Source organism: Bos indicus, chromosome 16, assembly GCF_029378745.1.
Source record: "Bos indicus isolate NIAB-ARS_2022 breed Sahiwal x Tharparkar chromosome 16, NIAB-ARS_B.indTharparkar_mat_pri_1.0, whole genome shotgun sequence".
In the NCBI taxonomy this organism is placed as follows: domain Eukaryota; kingdom Metazoa; phylum Chordata; class Mammalia; order Artiodactyla; family Bovidae; genus Bos; species Bos indicus.
In genome coordinates, this window is record NC_091775.1 from 65,490,853 (window position 1) to 65,507,536 (window position 16,684).

The 16,684-nt window shown below is 40.5% G+C and overlaps 2 protein-coding genes across 3 annotated transcripts in view; one reads left to right on the forward strand and one right to left on the reverse strand.

Annotated features, from left to right (window-relative positions):
• The window catches only part of RGL1 (ral guanine nucleotide dissociation stimulator like 1), a 277,865-nt gene that overhangs the window by 9,299 nt on the left and 251,882 nt on the right, over positions 1 to 16,684 (forward strand). The window lies entirely within an intron of this gene.
• APOBEC4 (apolipoprotein B mRNA editing enzyme catalytic polypeptide like 4) lies at positions 1,194 to 10,025 on the reverse strand. The gene is made up of 2 exons (XM_070768558.1): positions 9,779 to 10,025; positions 1,194 to 3,728 (listed from the first exon to the last, which is right to left on the reverse strand). Exon 2 carries the CDS (start codon positions 3,696 to 3,698, stop codon positions 2,595 to 2,597), a length of 1,104 nt encoding a protein of 367 aa, XP_070624659.1. The 5' UTR covers positions 3,699 to 3,728; positions 9,779 to 10,025; the 3' UTR covers positions 1,194 to 2,594.

Sequence of the window (16,684 nt, forward strand, 5' to 3'; positions counted from 1 at the left end):
GAGGAAAGGTGGAGCATTCTGATCTACTCTCCACAAATAAGAATCCATTATGTGGTGAGCAGGAAGACTTGATCATCACACTGTAAAAGCTCACTGCATGGAGCTACTGCTGTGATATGTGCCCTCATAGAACAAAAAGAGCTCACGGGGAACTTTAGAGCTAGCTCATGTCTCTTGTTTTACAGATGAGGAAGTAGAGACTACTTGCCTAGGGCCTTATGTCTTTGTTGTCGTTGTTGTTCAGTCGCTAAGTTGTGTCCAACTGTTTGTGACTCAATGGACTATAGCATGCCAGGCTTCCCTGTCCTTCACTATCTCCCTGAGTTTGCTCAAACTCAAGTTCATTGAGTCAGTGATGCCATCCAACCATCTCATCCTTGGCCACCCCCTTCTCCTCTTGCCCTCAATCTTTCCCAGCAACAGGGTCTTTTCCAATGAATTGATTCTTTGCATCAGGTGGCCAAAGTATTAGAGCTTCAGCTTCAGTACCAGTCCTTCCAATGAATATTCGGTGGCTGATTTCCTTTGGAATTGACTGGTTTGATCTCCTTGCTGTCCAAGAGACTCTCCAGAGTCTCCCTTATGCAGTTTTAACAGTTCCTTGTCTAAAGCTTGACTCTTGGCCTGGACTCATGATCTGTCAGTAACATTCTTCTTTCTACCCCCCAGTCTTATCTAACCAGTACAAAAATTTAACTGTCGAGTGCTCCTTTCTTTTCTATGGCAGCATTTCCCCCTTTGTTACATACTGTGATAGCCAGGCTCACATTTGAAATACAAATCCATTATAGATTTCACTCTATGTTTCTAACTGGATCCTTTGTATCCTGACTGATGCTGTAGTCTTCTTGACCACTTTGGAGACAGATTTCATAGTAATTAATTGAATCTATTTTTTTTTTTGGAGGATCCCATAAGGCAGGAAGATTCAGAGCTGGGTCCCCAGGTCCTTCAGACTTGCTGATGTTATTAGCTGAGTCACCTACCTGATCTATCTTCTTTTATAATGATCAGAGCTCTTGAATTTCTCATATGCTGGGGTCTTTTTTATTTAAACTCTACATCCCAGACTGTAAACATATGTAAACTAATAATAAACTTCAACAGTACCTCTTTAAATAATAATTACTGTATACCCAAAATATAATTATATTCTAATAAATCTATTAAAAATTTCAAGTTAACAGTACAAATTCCTTTTAAAATTTTGTGTTTATTTTAATTGCAATAGAGATTTCTTCTCTAAACATTTTTCTTTTCTTTCTCCCCTTAACTTCTACTTTCCCTTCCTCCTTCTGCATGGGGTATTATGTGCTTTAAGTTTTTTCTTCCAGTGGCAAAACTGTCTTACTAGCTTAGAATTAATTTTTACACATATTAAGAACATACTGAGTAGTAAGTTACAAATGAATGCACATTTTTCTTGTAATGCATTTCTAAGAGGGAAGTGAGGCAGCAAATATAATTAAACATAAACAAAGCACTTTAATGTACATGCTCAGAGGATTAGTCAAGGAGCACTTCTTAGAAGTGTGTTTGGAACAAGATTTTAAGAGAAGGGGTCAGAAAAGGGGAAGTAAAACAAATTATGCTTTGGGAAGCTATATTAGAAAAAGGGAGAATGGATCCTAACAAAAAAAAAAGATATTCATTGCAGTATGGCTAAGCAGTTGCTTGGCTGGAATGGAAAAGGAATGTTGGGGAGTGGTAATTGGTTAAGTTACTGAAGCGGAGATTCACAGACTTCCTCTCCACCTTTTGTCTGAATACTGTGCTAAACACTAAGGGAAAACCAAAGAGGAGAGACAGTGTATGACCTCCAGGAACTGATACTCTTGCTGATGCAACAGGGTGGCAGGAAGGTAGAGGAGGAACCTTGAAAGCCAGTAAGAGTGGCTTGGATTTTATGTGGTGTGTGATGGAAGGCCTTTTGGAGACTCTCATATATTATCCCACCTTTATCATCTGCTCTGGAAAGAAAGATCAAACTGAGCAGGTGACTGGTTTCAAAAGTCAATTTTGGTAGCTATAGCTAATCAATTAGCAAAAGAACTTTTCTCCCCACAAACTATTTTGAACCGCTTTAGATAAAAAAGGAAATGAGCTGCCGAAAATCTTCTGTCCACAGTTAACAATTAATGGAAAATCACTGGTTTGCTTTTGCAAGCAGCACTTAATGTCAGTAACTCAGGCTGTTTTCCAATTTTGCAGTAAATTTTTTATACCAAAACAAATTTAGGAAGCTAAAAGTCCATGGGCTTTTTTAGTGGAAAGATGATGTGGGTAGTGTAGAATAATGACATTTTCTTATCCACATCAGAATATTAGCAAGTTACTAATGGCTCCATTTTGCTACTGTCACTTTCAAAGGAAAGGAGAGAGAACAAGTTGTTTATGGAAACATCTTGGATTATTTTAGAAATAATGTAGCCTTGTAATAGTCGAGATAATAAATAATTCATGTTTTGCTTTGAGTGTGTCGGTTTATCTCTGTCTTGAATCAGACCTGAGAGAGAAAGTTTCCAGATTTCTGCTGCCTATCAAAGTCCTCTGGTAGTAGTTTGGTCTCCTGACCAGTTGTCAGAATGCAAATTTTAGTTTTTTGCTTTCTTCTTCTTCTTTTCATCTGCTTCTTTGCTACTTGCAAACTGTCCTGTGATTTCTACTCTCTCCACTGGCATGCCAATGGGAGACTTTCTGAGATCACCGGTTTCCTGGAATGATATTTGAGGCACATTTAAATGCCTTATGATATTCCTGGGTTTATGTGGGCTTGGTCCTACATGGATTGGTGGTAGGTCTCTATAAGGCACCAGCACGAATACGACAGGAACCCTGGGGTCAAGGGTCAGATTGGGTTGCAGCTGTCCGCTTGTCACTTGAAAAGACTGCCTGGGAAAGACACTGTTTAGGGGGTGGCCCTCCAAAGCTGCCTGAACTTTTACGTCCGGATTCTCTTCTGCCTGGAGAAGAACATCGGTGAAGTACGGTTTCACCCCCGTTATGGCATTGATTTCATGCGCGTTGTGCCTGTCCGCCAGAGCTCTCCCGGTTAAAATGGGCTGGAAAACACTTGCTCCCTGGACACCACTCACAAAGTTGCTGAGGAGAGAATACCATATCCCACCACTTATCGGGCTCAAAGTGACCTGTGGCCATAAACTGGCCAGGCTCCGGAGAGCTTCGCGGTTCCATGGCGAGGCAGGAAATTCAGCCTCTGTGTGATAGAGCTGAGAAAAGTAAACACTAAGAGTGATGTCTGGATACTTTGCCAGGAAGGTATACATTTTGCTGATGCAGCAGTGGTTAGCTTCATTGCACGGGGAGTTGCTGGAGTACAGAATAATATGCCGGATGCAGTCGTTATTGTGTATGGCCGAGTCAAAGTAACCGTTCACCTCAAATAACATTGATTCTGGGTGGGTATCATTCCCAGTGCAGCTGCTAGCATGACCCTTTTGCACCAGGCTTCCAGAAGAAGTTTTTAGCTCATAGAACGTGAGGTGTTTCGTTGGAGGATATGTTGGCCCATAAGGGAATCCAAAAATCTGATAAAATTCTGTGTAGGGAACTCTTGCTTCTTCACCTGTCCGAATATGGTAAGGACAATTAGAGCAATCGAGAGAGAAACTCAGCCAGTAATAAGGTTTTACTATCGTTCCGTGATTGGCCAAGTATTCCTCATATAAGGGCTCCATTGTTAGTTTTATTGTCTTCTAGCTGCAACCCTAAACAAAGAAGAGAAATGACATATAAAACCAGTGCAGGAAAAATGAAACACAGCGCTTTAATTTGCCGAGTCATATTTTTCTTTAGAGGAAGTAGCACAATAACCATGGTAACATCTTTTGACTCTAAAAGATAGTGCTTTACTGTATACCCATAGTGAAAGTTCAAGATACTAATCCTGAGAATTAGACAAATGCTGGGGGAGGAGACAGAAGGGAAAGACACAAGAACATCTTTGTCTGTTTGATAGAATCTGAGGCAGAAGAACAAATGGGTTAACAGTGCAAGTTCTAGAAACAGATTGCCTTATTTCAAATCTGGGCTCTGCCCATTACCAGCTTTGTTACTTTTGGCAAGTTATAGAACATCTGGGAGCCACAGCTTCTTTTTTTTTTCTTTTTTTTTGTGAAATGAGGATAAGAATAGAACCTGCCTCGCAAGATTATCTTGTGGATTGAATGATGGAATAAATAAAAAATGCTTTATTATGTGCCTGATACATATTAAGTACTCAGTACATATTAGAGATGGCAAGAGTGAACGTCGACATTTTAGGAATCAGCGAACTAAAATGGACTGGAATGGGTGAATTTAGCTCAGATGATCATTATATCTACTACTAGAAATGGAGTAGCCATCATAGTCAACACAAGAGTCTGAAATGCAGTACTTGGATGCAATCTCAAAATGACAGAATGATTTCTGTTTGTTTCCAAGGCAAACCATTCAATAGCATGGTAATCCAAGTCTATGCCCCTACCAGTAATGCTGAAGAAGCTGAACAGTTCTATGAAGACCTACAACACCTTTTAAAACTAACACCCAAAAAAGATGTCCTTTCCATTATAGGGGACTGGAATGCAAAAGTTAGGAAGTCAAGAAACACCTGAAGTAACAGGCAAATTTGGCCTTGGAGTACAGAATGAAGAAGGGCAAAGGCTCATAGAGTTTTGCCAAGAGAACACACTGGTCATAGCAAACACCCTCTTCCAACAACACAAGAGAAGACTCTACACATGGACTTCACCAGATGGTCAACACCAAAATCAGATTGATTGTATTCTTTGCACCCAAAGTTGGAGAAGCTTTATACAGTCAGAAAATACAATACCAGGAGCTGGCTGTGGCTCAGATCATGACATCCTTATTGCAAAATTCAGACTTAAATTGAAGAAAGTAGGGAAAACCACGACCTTTCAGGTATGACCTAAATCAAATCCCTTACGATTATACAGTGGAAGTGAGAAATAGATTTAAGGAACTAGATCATATAGAGTGCCTGAGGAACTATGGATAGAGGTTTGTGACATTGTACAGGAGACAGGGATCAAGACCATCCTGAAGAAAAAGAAATGCAAGAAAGCAAAATGGCTGTCTGAGGAGGCCTTACAAATAGCTGTGAAAAGAAGAGAAGCAAAAAGCAAAGGAGAAAAGGAACGATATACCCATTTGAATGCAGAGTTCCAAAGAATAGCAATGGAAGATAAGACAGCCTTTGTCAGTGATCAGTGCAAAGAAATAGAGGAAAACAACAGAATGGGAAAGACTAGAGATCTCTTCAAGAAAATTAGAGATACCAAGGGAACATTTCATGCAAAGATGGGCTCAATAAAGTACAGAAATGGTATGGACCTAACAGAAGCAGAAGATATTAAGAAGAGGTGGCAAGAATACAAAGAAGAACTGTACAAAAAAATCTTCATGACCAAGATAATCACAATGGTGTGATCACTCCACACTAGAGCCAGACATCCTGGAATGTGAAGTCAAGTGGGCCTTAGAAAGCATCACTATGAACAAAGCTAGTGGAGGTGATGGAATTCCAGTTGAGCTATTTCAAATCCTGAAAGATGATGCTGTGAAAGTGCTGCAGTCAATATGCCAGCAAGTTTGGAAAACTCATCAGTGGCCACAGGACTGGAAAAGGTCAGTTTTCATTTCAGTCCCTAAGAAAGGCAATGCCAAAGAATGTTCAAACTACTGCACAATTGCAGTCATCTCACATGCTGGCAAAGTAATGCTCAAAATTCTCCAAGCAAGGCTTCAACAGTATGTGAACTGTGAACTTCCAGATGTTTAACCTGGTTTTAGAAAAGGCAGAGGAACCAGAGATCAAATTGCCAACATCCACTGGATCATCAAAAAAGCAAGGGAGTTCCAGAAAAACATCTACTTCTGCTTTACTGACGATGCCAAAGTCTTTGACTGTGTGGATCACAATAAACTGTGGAAAATTCTGAAAGAGATGGGAATACCAGACCACCTGACCTGCCTCTTGAGAAATCTGTATGCAGGTCAGGAAGCAACAGTTAGAACTGGACATGGAACAACAGACTGGTTCCAAATTGGGAAAGGAGTACGTCAAGGCTGTATATTGTCACCCTGCTTATTTAACTTACATGCAGAGTACATCATGAGAAACGCTGGGCTGGAAGAAGCACAAGCTGGAATCAAGATTGCCGGGAGAAATATCAATAACCTCAGATATGCAGATGACACCACCCTTATGGCAGAAAGTGAAGAACTAAAGAGTCTCTTGATGAAAGTGAAAGAGGAGAGTGAAAAAGTTGACTTAAAGCTCAACATTCAGAAAACGAAGATCATGGCATCCAGTCCTATCACTTCATGGGAAATAGATGGGGAAACAGTGGAAACAGTGGCAGACTTTATTTTCTGGGGCTCCAAAATCACTGCAGATGGTGACTGTAGCCATGAAATTAAAAGACGCTTACTCCTTGGAAGTAAAGTTATGACCAACCTAGACAGCATATTAAAAAGCAGAGACATTACTTTGTCAACAAAGGTCCATCTAGTCAAAGCTATGGTTTTTCCAGGAGTCGTGTATGGATGTGAGAGTTGGAAAGCTGAGTGCCGAAGAATTGACGCTTTTTGAACTGTGGTGTTGGAGAAGACTCTTGAGAGTCCCTTGGACTGCAAGGAGATCCAACCAGTCCATCCTAAAGGAGATCAGTCCTGAGTGTTTATATGTTGAAGCTGAAACTCCATTATTTTGGCCACCTGATGCGAAGAGCTGACTCATTGGAAAAGACCCTGATACTGGGAAAGATTGAAGGTGGGAGAAGAAGGGGATGACAGAGGGTGAGATGGTTGGATGGCATCACTGACTCAATGGAATCAGTTTTGGTAAACTCCAGGAGTTGGTGATGGACAGGGAGGCCTTGCATGCTGCAGTCCATGGGGTCGCGAAGAGTTGGACATGACTGAGCGACTGAACTGAACTGAAGTGACATTTTAGCTCAGTAGTAATAGTATGAATCCCCCAGGTTGTATAGTTGGTTCTGATTTATTAGAGTCCAAAGACACAGCAAGGGTTTTACATTTTGTTCATAATATTGTTCTTCTTTGTTTCTTGCTGACTATGAAAGTATCTAATATACTGTATGGAGGTTTTGAGTGTGCTTGCATGTAAAATCACCTATTTCTTCAAATCATTGGCCATAAGTAGGAGGTGGCTATCCTTTAGCAGGGACTAAGACCTTGGGATCTATTTTATTTAGTGGTAGAGACTTCTTGGAGAAGGAATGCTTGAGTGTTCTATGGGCTGTGGACCCTCATTCATTGATATTTGAGAGTTTTATCTCCAGTAGGTGGGTCTTGTTAGAGCATTTTGGAAACTTTCCTGTTCTAGAGAGCAAATATGATCCTTTAGGATATTGCAAATAAATAATGTCGTGGATGTAAAGCCCTCAAAGTTGAAATTTTAAGTAATGATTTTTCCTTTACAAAAATATTCCTTCAGTATTATTGTTCTCAAGCAGCAACCAAGGGCATTATAATATAGAAACATTTTAAAGTAACTTTATTTTGCAACTATTATGTGTTTGTACAAAAGAAACTCTCCCAGTTTTATTATTAATATGCCCTTTGTCAGTTTAAGAAGTGAACATCAGTATCTCTTTATGGTTATATTTTGTACCTTTTCATTCCTGGTGAAAACGTAGTACCTTTTTACATGCTTATTGATCTGTAGTATTTATTCTTCTGTGAAAGATGTATGATTCTTTACCACTTTTTGTTTGAGGTTTGTTTGCAGTAACTTATGTATCAAGAGCATTAGCTGTCATATTTTTTGTTAATATTTTACCTGCTTTATAGAGCCTTTTAATTATGCTGATGGTATTTTTAATTGAACCAAATTTTATATTTTATGTGGTCTAATTAATATTATGATTTTTTTTTTACTATTGTATTTAGGAAAGACTTCTGCATCAAAGAGGAGTTTAAGGATTCCCCATAGTTTCTTCTACTATGTATGTTTTTTACATTTACCACTTTGTCCAGGCAACAAAATGGATAAAGCAGAAAATTTGAAAAGGACAAACTGACCATTGCAACAAAGTTAATTTCTCACTTTTCGAAATTTATCACTTCAAAAGTGTTTATTCCAGCCTCTCCTATAGAAGCAGTCTGATCAACTTCTGTCTTCTCAACCCAGGTCCCCTCAGTCATTGCTGTATTTGAAACGGCCTGATCTCCAGGCCGAAACCTGCAGAGGTCCTTTACTAATCCCTTCCTGGGCAGAAAATACTTTAGGAGCATCCGTCCAGCTGTTGGTGGGATGTGACTTTACTCATGTCACCATTAGCCTAATGGCTGATGTCTCTGCACTGACTCTGGGCACCACATATGCATCAAATTCCAGATTTCTCCTGACTTCTGACACTTGGTCCATAGGATTAGGTGTTTGCCTCAGATGGCTCCTTAGTGCTATATTTTCCTGCTCCAAGGCTTCTTACACCGTGTGAAGGTTTTCCTTGGGATCCTGACTCTTCCCCTGATTAACCCTTGGCAATGGACCGATCACCTAGAACCTGACACCGTCTCCTGCTTGATCCTGAGCATTGTTTTCTCCTTGGGTCTGTGCCTCTCTCAGCCTTACACATGAGACTGGACCTAAGAATATCAAAACTTGCCAAAACCAAGCCCAAAGTCTCACTTTCTTTTGAATGTTGTGCGCTGAGTGTGGTCTGCCGTTGGGTGGTACACCCGATATCCAGGTTATAACTCAAATTACAATGTCTACTCACCCACAGAAAATTTACGGATTGATTTGGCTAAAACGTTACGGAAGCAGTACCAAGAGGCCCTTTTCTGCCTTTACTTTTTTGGGGCGGAAGAGGGTATGGAGATCTCCGTATGTAATACTCCCAGAATTACCCTTCTGGTAAGGAGGAATCTTTGGGTTTTCAAGATAAAGGTGGTATGGAAAGTCCTGATTGCTTTTCTAAGCATCCTTCCTTTGCATCCCTCCGCTAGGCTATCTTAGCCACGAATGATGCATCATTACTGTCTTAAAGGGGATCTTGAAGACTAGTGGCTTTTATAGGTAATGATGGGAGTTTGGAGCCTCATTGTTGCTGATGGCTTTCAGGGCCAACCAACCGTGGCTCCCTATTGGTACGTCTTCACTTTTTCAGAAGATCTTTAATCACCCTTATCTGAAGGGGAAGCAGGAAAGAATTCCCCCCGCTTTGAACTCTCACTGGATTTGTGGTTTATATCAGCCATTTGCCGCTGAGGACAGACCGTCTTGTGTTAACTTTTGGTATCTGGCCTTTCCTTTTCCCCTAACCAGCTTGAGACCTGCCCTGTTCAGCCCCTGGACTACCTCAGGAACCTTGATTGGTTCACAGGCCGAGTTGGCTAAGACTTGTTTCCCCACCATCCTGCGTCCCCATCCCCCAGTTCTCTTCCTTCTGCTTTGTCCGCACTTGAGAAATAAATGCATGCCGCCCTCAGCTGAGCAGATCTCCTGGTGGTAGGAAGTGGAGAGCTGCAGAACCCAGCTCCCGGTCTCCACTCCTTGTGAGTGGCCCCCTGGGCTACGGCTGTGGGAGGATAGCCTTCCTTAGTTTAACACCGATGATCCATACACGAGGACAGTCTGCTTTCCCTTCACTGAGCCAGGATTTAGTGAGTACTGGTAAAGCACAGTTTGCACCGGAGTAGTTGGAAAATGGAGTCTGCCCTTCCCAATCTGTGCGCAATCTGTTAGCAGCTAAAAACAAGTGTTAGCAGTTATAATTACCATCATTTTGTCTCCACGCTCGGATCACATTCCAGGTGTTCTAGGAGTTGGTCCATTTCCTCTCTTTCCCCCTTCAAGTCTCATGCCCTGTTTCAAGTAGTCGTTTCAGAGGCCAACTGTGTTGTTAAGATTCACCTCCTGTATCGGTTCGGAACTCTTTTTGCAGTTTGCGTCCGTTAGTTCCTTTGAACTTGGCTGTCCCGAGTTAGAAAGACCTTGCCGAGGTGTGGCTGTGTCTAAAAACACTGTTGAATTGGTGCCATGGTAACGTTTGCAAAGTAGCTACTGCTAGGATACGGCTCTGACACTTATTACTTTATTTGCATTTCAAACCACCTGTTCCGAAGATGAAAATATACATGAATGCATATTCCATTCTGGATAAAAGCGTAATATCTTACTGTTTAAGTGAACATGCTGGGTTTTTTTCTCCTTCTGGCTGTGAGCATCAAATTCTGAGCTCAGAGCCTTTGTTCTGATCTAAAATAGGAGCCGGTCTTGGGATGTGGGCAACGTCTGTTGGTTTCTTTACCTGTGGTGGTGCCAGAGCCCCTCCTTGGGAGGCTCTGCCTTCTGTGAGAGGGAGGCCCCTGCGAAGGGAGCAGAGACTTGACTTCCCCAAAGGGAGGCGCTTTCTACTAATAGCCCCGCTGCCCCTGGAGCAGGGAGGAGCTCTATACTTCTGTCCAACCTGGGTTACTACGTGCTAGCAGTTTCCCTTCTCTTACACATTCCCTGGGATACTCTTGCTATTGATACGTTTGTGGTCGCCTCCAGTGTTAAGACAAGCTTTGCCCCTGGATGAGCTGCAAGAGCACCTCGTCCCTCCCCTTGCTTCCCCTCCACCCCCTCCATCTCCACACCGTCTCCTAGGACACTTTATGTGTTGACAGTCATGAGTCATTGTGCTCACTCTCATTATTCTCACAATCCTCTTCCTCAGCCCGCTTGAAGGACTGCGTGGTGATCACTGTTACGTATTTCCATTAGTTGCCACCCAAAGTCCTTCAGCATGTATCAGTTCAGTCGCTCAGTCATGTCCGACTCTTTGCGACCCCATGGACTGCAGCACGCCAGGCTTCCCTGTCTGTCACCAACTCCTGGAGTTTGCTCAAACTCATGTGCATTGAGTCGGTGATGCCATCCAACCATCTCATCCTCAGTCGTTCCCTTCTTCTTCAGCCTTCAATCTTTCCCAGCATCAGGGTCTTTCCCTGTGAGTCAGTTCTTCTTATTAGGTGACCAAAGCATGTATACTATGTTAAAATATATGTATGTATACACTGTGCTAAAAATAACTGTCAGGGATGATGGAAGCACCCAGAAGGCTTCCTGCAGCAGCATCACCACCCAGTTTTGTTTTTTATGGTCAAGCTTCCAGTCTCCACAACAGCAACAGTCCTTTCCCTTCTCCTCCTCTTGAGAGCTCCTTCTAGCTTAAATATTTCATGTTGATTTTTGTGCCTTTTATGGGTCTCAAGCGTATTCATTGCCTCCTCAGCTAGCTAATTTTCAGTGAGAGTTTCTTTCGTTGATGCTTGTTCACTCTATTGAATCCCATTCCTTCCACATCATTGGCCACTGGTCTTGCCTTTGTGTCCCTACTTCCTGCCTCTATTTTCACCTCCTAACTCAATGAACTGGTAAATATAAAACCAAAAGTTGATCCTCTAAGTTTACCTTTTATTTGATCTCAATAAATGATATTCCATTTAAAAATATTACCGTAAAAATGAGCCTCTATCCACTAGTATATTGACCAATTGCATTTTAGGGTAATTTGAGAAATAGGCAATCCCAATTAGGCAGTCAGTTTTTAAGACAGGTCTAGTGAGGTGTAACTGACAAAAAAAATTGTGTATATTTAGTATATATAACTTGATCTTTTGATGTTCTTGTACATTGTGAAATAATCATATTAAAGAATATTAACATATCAGTCATCTCACATGTGTAAGCAGTGTTTGTCTTTCTGTATTTAGTTCATTTCTTTTAACATAATGCCCTCCAGATTCATCCATGTTCTGGCAGATGGCAGGGTTTCCTTTTTAAAGGCTGAATAATATTCCATTGCATGTATATACCACATTCTTTAACCATTCATTTGCCGATGGACATTTAGGTTATTTCCATATCATCACTGTTGTGATGATAATTCTGCAATGAATGTAAGGGAGTACAGGTATCGCTTTGAAATCCTGACTCTGATACTTTTGGATGAATATCCAGAGGTGGGATTGCTGGATCATGTGGTAGTTCTATTTTTAATTTTTTGAGGAACCACTGTACTGCCTTCTTATAATGGCTGTATCAGATTGCATTCCCACCAACAGCAGATGATGTTTCTCTTTTCCCCATTTTCATCAACACTTGTTATCTTTTGCCATTTTGATAGCCATCCTAACAGGTGTGAGGTGATATCTCACTGTGGTTTTGATTTGCATTTCCATGATGATGAATAATGCTTGAGCACCTTTTCATATACGTGTTGATCATTTGTATGTCTTTTGAGAAAAGTCTCTTCAGGTCTTTTGCCCCCCCTCCTTTTTTTAAGTCAGAATGTTTTGTTTTAGTTTTTGCTGTCAAGTTGTATAAGTTCCGTATACATTTTGGACATTAATCCCTTATCAGATATGTTGTTTGCAAATATTTCTTGCCGTCCTGTAGGTTGTTTTTTTACCCTTTTTCTTTTGTTGTGCTCCTGTTTGATACAGGTCCACTTGTCTATTTTTATTTTTGATGCCTGCACTTTTGGTGTCACAAACATAAAATTATAGCCAAGATTAATGTCAAGAAGCTTTCCCCCTGTGTTTTCTTCTAGTAGTTTTACAGTTTAAGCTTTCACACGTAAGTCTTTAATCCATTGTGAGTTGATTTTTTGTTAATACGATGATACAAGTATCCAATTTTGTTCTTTTGCATGAATTACCATTTTTAAATTACAGTTTTTAAAATACCTGTTTGGAAAACTCTTAAAGGAGATTGACTTTGCAAAACTTCATTTAGATTGCACAGAATGACTTTTAAAACTGAATTTAATAGCAGAGAAACAAAATCCTTGATCATTGGGTTTCTGCTCACAATTATTATTGCTGAGTTGAGATTTATAGGAAGGAAGGAGGGTTGTAGAAACATCCAGATTCCCAGATAGACTTCTTTCTTCTGTCTTTGTTAACTTGCAATGTTTCATCTTTAGTCAGATGAATTATGCTATGTGTTATCTATATAAAGTAATATGAAATTATGATGAAAACGCTTACAAAAGCTGAATTCTTCTACACTGATATATGTAATAATACACTTTACTTAGTTTAGTTGTAAACAAAGATTTGTTTCTAATCTGTATTCTGGCATCCTAGTTTGGGATGTATCCAAGATGGCTTATGTGTTGCTAGCTGCTGCTTATAAGGTGACATTTTCTTTGGATGGCAAGAAGTAAAGTAATCTCTATTTTATTGCTAAAATATTTTACTTTTATTTGAATGTACTGTGCCCAATTAATTCATTGCTTTCATTGCAGTTTGGCTGACACTGAATAATAATGCCCACATTCATATAGCAGTACAGACTACTTAAAACTACTTTAAAAAGAAACTGAAGAAAAAGAGTAAGCTTGAAATAAATAAGAGCAGCGTATTCGGTGGATTTAATGAAGTTCAGTATAGAATTAGTTGGAAAGAGAGAAATGTTAGGGTTGAGAGGAAAGGGATATATATATATATATCCCATATATATGTTTGTACATATTTATACATACACATATATGGGTTTCCCTGGTGGCTCAGATGGTAAAGAACCTGTCTGCAATGCAGGAGACCCTGGTTCAGTCCCTGGGTTGGGAAGATCCCCTGGAGAAGGGAATGGCAACCCATTCCAGTATTCTTGCCTGGAGAATTCCATGGACAGAGGAGCCTCGCAGGCGATAGTCCACAGGGTCACAAAGAACTGGACTCGACTCTTGCACGGAGCATCCCATGGATGGAGGAGCCTGGTGGACTGAGCTGTGGTCTACAGAGTCACAAAGAGTTGGACACCACTGAAGCGACTTAGCACACTGTAGCAAAGGATGAATCTTCTAGTTTGGGGTCGTGAGAAGAATGGCCACAGGGTGGCAGCACAGTCTAAAGAGCAGGAAACTTCCTGCTGGACCCGTGGTTACTTTGCTAAAACCACACTTTGTGTGCACGTGTCCCAACAGTTCCCCCCCCAACCCGCCCCACCTTGTTGAAAACTTTTAATTTTATATTGGCATATAGTTGATTAATAATGTTGTGTTAGTTTCAGCTGTACAGCATAGTGTGTGTGCGCACGGGCCTAGTTGTGTCTGACTCTTTGCAACCCCATGGACTGTATCCACTGTCTATGGGATTTTCCAGGCAAGAATACTGGAGTGGGTTGCTGTTTCCTACTCCAGGGGTCTTCGTGACCCAGGGATCAAATCTGCACCTCCTGCATTGCAGGAGGATTCTTTATCGCTGAGCCACTGGGGAAGCCCATGTGCTTCACAGTAGGTCCTTGTAAAACCACACTTTTTTTTCTCAGAATTCCTCCATGTTGCTTTCCCCATTATCCTAGATAAACATCAGCAAATGTTCAGAATCAAAGGTTACTCCTAAAACTTAAACTGAGGAAAAGTGTAGGATGAAGCACTATCTTTACTCCTGGAGTCTGTAAGCTATTTTTGCCTAAGCTTTTGATGTCATATCCAAGATATTATTGCCAAGACTAATGTCATAAGCTTTTCCTTCTAGAGATTAAATTTAAGCATTATACTGGAGTGGGTAGCCTTTCCCTTCTCCAGGGGATCTTCCCAACCCAGAGGTTGAACCCAGGTCTCCCGCATGGCAGGTGGATTCTTTACCAGCTGAACCACCAAGGGGGCCCAAGAATACTGCAGTGGGGTAGCCTATCCCTTCTCCAGGAGATCTTCCCAATCCAGGTGGATTCTTTACCGACTAAGCTATCAGGGAAGCCCCTTTATTTACAGAGTCTATACAGAGACTCTAAAAAAGTTTCAAACTATCTGTGAGGAAGGTCCAACTTAAGTTACTAAATCATCATACACAGAATTTTGTAAAATTTGATGAAAATTATTGTATTAAAAATGAACAAAAAACATTGAAATCAGAAGATTATTTTAAAAATAAGTAGTTCAACAGATATAACCGGATCAACAAATACAAATTTAAATGTTTTTAAAATAAATATAAACAGAACACTTGTCTCTTTTTGCTATTTTTGCCTGAGCTTGTGATGTCATATCCAAGAAATTATTGCCAAGACTAATATCATAAAGCTTTTCCTTCTAGAGATTTTATAGTTTCAGGCTTTAAATTTAAGTCTTTATAATCTATTTTGAAGATTTTTGTATGTGTGTATGTGTATGGTTTAAGGGTCCAGTTTCATTGTTTTGTTTGTAGATATCCAGTTTTCCTAACATTATTTGTTGAAGAGATTATCTCCTCCCTATTGTATAATCTTGGGCATCCTTGTCAAAGATCACTTTTTTTTTTTTTTTTTTTTTTGGCCACCGCATGCGGCATGTGGAATCTTAGTTCCCTGACCAGGAATCGAACCTGTACCTCTTGAATTGGGAGTGCAAGTCTTAACCCCTAGACCATCAGGGAAGTCCCCAAGATCATTTGACTGTGTTTGCGTGATTTGTTTCTGGGCTTTCTAGTCTTTTCCATTGGTCTATGTGTCTATGTAAATATAAACAGAACAAACATCACACAGAATAAAAAGAAAAAAAGAGTTACCAAAACTACATATGTTGTTTATTGAAAGCATATGTGTATATGATTAATGTATATAGATGGTTAATATAGAGATTGCTATTACTGTATCCTACAATTGTGTTAAAACATTTATGAAGGATACAGTGAATCTCTATATTCAACGTCCTATACATGTACATTTTATTTCCACTATGTATATCCATTTAAAAGGTTTTTACTATGACCAACTTGCTTCTTGCTTGCTACTTTATCCCATCTAGGTTGAACAGCTTGCTCAAACTTAATGTTTGTTTTAATAGCATCGTAATAGAGAAAGCCAGTTTCTAGAGGTATGCTAATAGGAATAGAGGAAGAGGTTTTAAAGCACTTTCACCACCTGAAGATACTCACTTTTTAAAAGAGTTAATTAATTAATTTATTTTATTTTTGGCTGTGCTGGGTCTTCATTGCTGGGTGGGTCCCTCTCTAGTTGGGGCGAGTGGGGCTGCTCTGTAGATGTGTGTGTGGGCTTCTCACCCTGGTGGCTTCTCCTGCTGTGGAGCACGGGCTCTGGGGCGTGTGGGCTTCAGTAGCTGCAGCACATGGGCCAGTAGTTGTGCCCTCTGGGCTTTAGAGCACAGGCTCAACAGTTTTGATACATGGGCTTAGTTACTGCTCTGCGGCTTGTGGGATCTTCCTGGACCGGGATTGAACCCATGTCTCTTGCACTGGTAGGTGGATTCTTTCCCACTGAGCCACCAGTGAAGGTCTAAAGATATTCATTTTTAATGCTTTTTAAAAACAAAGCAAGTGATGTAATATTTTAAAAATTCACCGTCAATTCTTCATTAGTGGCCAGTTCCAACAATTTATCCTGTAAAAGTGAAAAGCGAAAGTGTTATTTGCTCAGTCGTGTCTGACTCTTTATGACCCCATGGACTGTAGCCTGTCAGGCTCTTCTGTCCTTGGGATTTCCCAGGCAAGAATACTGGGTTGGGTTGCCATTTCCTCCTCCAGGAGATCTTCCTGACCCAGGGATCAAACCTAAGTCTCCTGCATTGCAGGCAGATTCTTTACCGTCCGAGCCACCAGGGAAGCCCTGTAAAATAATATTAAATTTAAACTATCTTTCAATGAATGGTTTCTGGTTCCATGAATTTCCTATGCATGGATCTTTTTTTTTAATTTT

What these genes read in the sequence shown, in the direction of transcription:
- APOBEC4 (XM_070768558.1), bottom strand. Translation starts at nt 3,698, where the DNA reads ATGGAGCCCTTATATGAGGAATACTTGGCCAATCACGGAACGATAGTA.